General features: G+C 37.8%; 1 protein-coding gene and 1 long non-coding RNA gene across 2 annotated transcripts; both read left to right on the top strand.

The window, feature by feature from the left end:
• The first annotated feature begins 232 nt into the window (after positions 1–232).
• Positions 233–1,211, top strand: LOC106311206. Its single transcript, XR_001263943.1, has 3 exons — positions 233–317; positions 607–809; positions 889–1,211. It is a non-coding gene; the product is annotated as an uncharacterized LOC106311206 (long non-coding RNA).
• A 995-nt stretch (positions 1,212–2,206) lies between these two features.
• LOC106308754 lies at positions 2,207–3,169 on the top strand. Its single transcript, XM_013745875.1, has one exon. It carries the CDS (start codon positions 2,207–2,209, stop codon positions 3,167–3,169), a length of 963 nt encoding a protein of 320 aa, XP_013601329.1.
• Positions 3,170–3,469: the final 300 nt, after the last annotated feature.

The raw sequence follows: 3,469 nt of genomic DNA, 5'->3' as shown, positions 1-3,469 counted from the left end.
TATTATGTATAGCTATTTTTATAATTTAAAACTAATAATATCTACATAAATACAATGAATTTTTAAAATTTTAAATTTATCATTATTATCTGGTAAAAATTACATTTTAAAAAGAAGATGGTTAATCTCTGACAAAAAAATGGTTGATCAAAACAAACACATGGGCCAGACCAAATATTTTAATAAAGCCTTGGCCCACCAGATCAGTCATTTAATAAACCTTCTTCTTCTTAGGGTTTATCTAATAAACGAACAGTGTCAGCTTTTCTCCAAATGCAAGATCCGATTTTGTTCAAGAAACTCTGATTCTCGCAAAGGTAACGATTCCAATTTCGATTTCGTGTCATTGTGGAGATCATTCTTAGCTGTTTCACATATAATCGGACGGTAGTGATTCTTATAATATGATCTTGTGGATAAATGTTTACAGATGCTTTAGATTTATAACTTGATTTATTAGGATGTGTTTGTTTTGCATCTTGTGAACTTGTGATGCTACGGTCTATATATATGAAGATCTTTGATTTTCAAAATTGAAAAGATGAATGGTTTAGAGAATCATTGTTTTATGACTTGCTTGATTTGTTGTTTTGGTTCATATTGTAGAAATGGATCTTTCTCCCAGAACAAACAGAATCTACGATTTTCTCAGCAAAGCATATGAGATGGTTGATGATCCTTCCACGGATAAGATAATCTCGTGGGGACCAAACGGAACATCGTTCATAGTCTGGAAACCGCTAAAATGTTAAAGAGACCTTCTTACACGACACTTGGGAATCACAAACTTTGTAAGATTCGAGGGATATGTAAGTGTTTGTATGCATTCTTTCTTGGCCAGTTCAGTTTACACGGTAGTCCATGATGTTGTTGTTGTTGTGCGTTTAGGGATTTAGCAAGATCAGTGTGTCTGGAGGACAACAGTTGGAGTTTGTATGCGATGACTTCGTGAAGGGACACCCTGAACTTTTGGAGAAGATTGGTGATCGCTACATGGCCAAGTTGAGAGCTTTTCATGAGAAGAGGTACAAGCCTTTTGAGGATCGGCTTAAAAACGCCAAGACCAAGGAAGAGTGGGATCTAGCAGTGAAGGAGCAGAAGGAGTTTTTTAAAAATGATTGTAAGGAGAGAAGGGAGAGCAGGCTGAGGATGGAGAGCTCTCCACTAGCTCCGGAGAATCAAGTGCAGAGTAATGGAACTTGATCAGCTTAATCCTCCTCCTCTCCATCTTTGTAAAAACCTTTTTATGTATTGGATTTCTCTACTTTGGTTATGTTTCTAAACAAGAACTCTCTGTGTTGGATTCTGGTTGTTTTGTTTCCACTTGAACCCTACTCATCTTGTTAATGTGCTTCTCTACTTTCATTGTTCCAAGTTATTTCGTTTCTCTTGTAAGATACTTTTGCTTTCGTCGGTGCTCAAGAAACCATGAGCTTGGTATAAAGTTTCCATATGTATGTCTTGAGTTCTTATCACTTGTTGATATTTTTAAAAAAAAAGGTTGAAGCACGATATTAAATATGAGATGATCTTGTTGTCAAGCTTAGCTATGTATTAAGATTATGTTGAACTAACCTTGAAATAACTTGGACAGCAAGTTATCTATTTCCTACCGAGTTATGAATTAAGAAAGTTTACAATATTTAGGAGTTATCTAAATATTCTATGTCCTGTATGTTTAAGAAATATGAATCACTATATAAGGTATATGCAAGGGTGTTGCATAACCTAAGAATTTTAGTGATTGTGTTTGAGAGCTTAAGTTTTGAGTTATTTTCTTAAGCAATATAAAGAGAGTTAGTCTTTATACTTATATGATCATTAGAACTTTATTTGGTATCAAAGCCTAACCTAAAATCGTGAGAGAGGGATACTAGGAATATGGGTGATAAGAAGGATGAGGAAGTCGACACAAAACCTAAGGAAACCTGACCCTCTTCCATCAAATGTCCTATGCTAACTGCTGCAAATTATACGGTGTGGTCGATGCGTATGAAGATTGCGCTGAAAGTTCAAAAAGTATGGGAAACCATAGAGTAAGGACGAAGATAAAAATAATATGGCGATGGCCCTGCTATTTCAGTCTATACCTGAAGCATTGATTCTGCAAGTAGGAGATCTCGATAGTTCGAAATCTGTATGGGAGGCAATTAAAGCAAGACATGTGGGTGCTGACTGAGTAAGAGAAGCTAGATTGCAAACCCTTATGGCGGAGTTCGACATGATCAAGATGAAAGAGACTGATACGATTGATGTATTTGTTGGTAAACTTTCGGAAATTTCATCCAAATCAGAAGCTCTTGAAGAGAATATTGATGAACCGAAGCTAGTAAAGAAGTTTTTGAAGAGTTTTCCACGCAAAAGATACATTCATATCATAGCAGCCCTTGAACAGGTTCTCGAGCTCAACATTACCACTTTCGAAGATATAGTGGGGAGATTGAAGGCGTATGAAGAGAGAATTGGTGAAGAAGAAGAAGAACAACAACATGATGACCAGAACAAACTCATGTACGCCAATATGGACTCAAGACAACATGTTCAAGAAAATTACCAAGGAAACAGAGGAAGAGGACAAGGTGGTCGTTCATACTGGAGAGGAGGAAGAGGTCGTGGACGATTTGGTTATTATCAATCAAACCGTGGTGAAACAGATGATTCGAAGGTGATGTGTTATAGGTGTGACAAACTAGGGCACTACGCCTCTGACTGTCTTGATAGATTGATGAAGCTTCAAGAAGCTATTGAGAAGAAGGAAGATGGTACGCAGGAGGCGGATAACCTAATGATGCATGAGGTGGTGTATTTGAACGAAAAGAAGATAAGACCGAGCATACTTGAGGCAGACTTGGATGCAAAGAATCTTTGGTATCTTGAAAATGGTGCTAGCAATCATATGAGCGGTGATCGATTCTTCTTCTTTAATCTAGACGCAACAGTCACGGGGAAAGTAAGATTCGGTGATGATTCATGTATCAACATAGCTGGAAAGGGATCGATACGCTTTGTGTTCAAGAACGGTGAGAAGAAGGTGTTGCACAATGTCTATTTCATTCCAGATTTAAAGAGTAATATCATAAGTCTTGGGCAGGCCACAGAGGCAGGATGCAAAGTTTGCATGAAAGACGAGCTCTTAAATTTTATGATCGTACGGGGAAACTACTGGTGAAGATAAACAGGTCACGAAACAGACTTTATAAGGTGATCATCTATGTTGAACCCGTCGGGTGCCTACAACTTGTGTCCGAAAGTGAATCAACTACGTGGCATGCACGCTTAGGACACATTGGTGAAAATACTTTGAAGACAATGATCAACAAAGAACTCGTAACAGGAATACCAAAGCTAATGGTAGAGAAGGATACGTGCGCATCATGTTTACTTGGCAAGCAAACAAGGAGACCTTTTCCGTCTGCGAAAACTTATCGAGCATCAAAGTTGTTAGAGCTTGTGCACGGTGACTTGTGTG

Source organism: Brassica oleracea, chromosome C8 (genome assembly GCF_000695525.1).
Source record: "Brassica oleracea var. oleracea cultivar TO1000 chromosome C8, BOL, whole genome shotgun sequence".
NCBI classification, from domain to species: Eukaryota; Viridiplantae; Streptophyta; class Magnoliopsida; order Brassicales; family Brassicaceae; genus Brassica; species Brassica oleracea.
The sequence above is the reverse complement of the archived record's forward strand: the minus strand, read 5'-3'. Positions and strand labels throughout refer to the sequence as shown.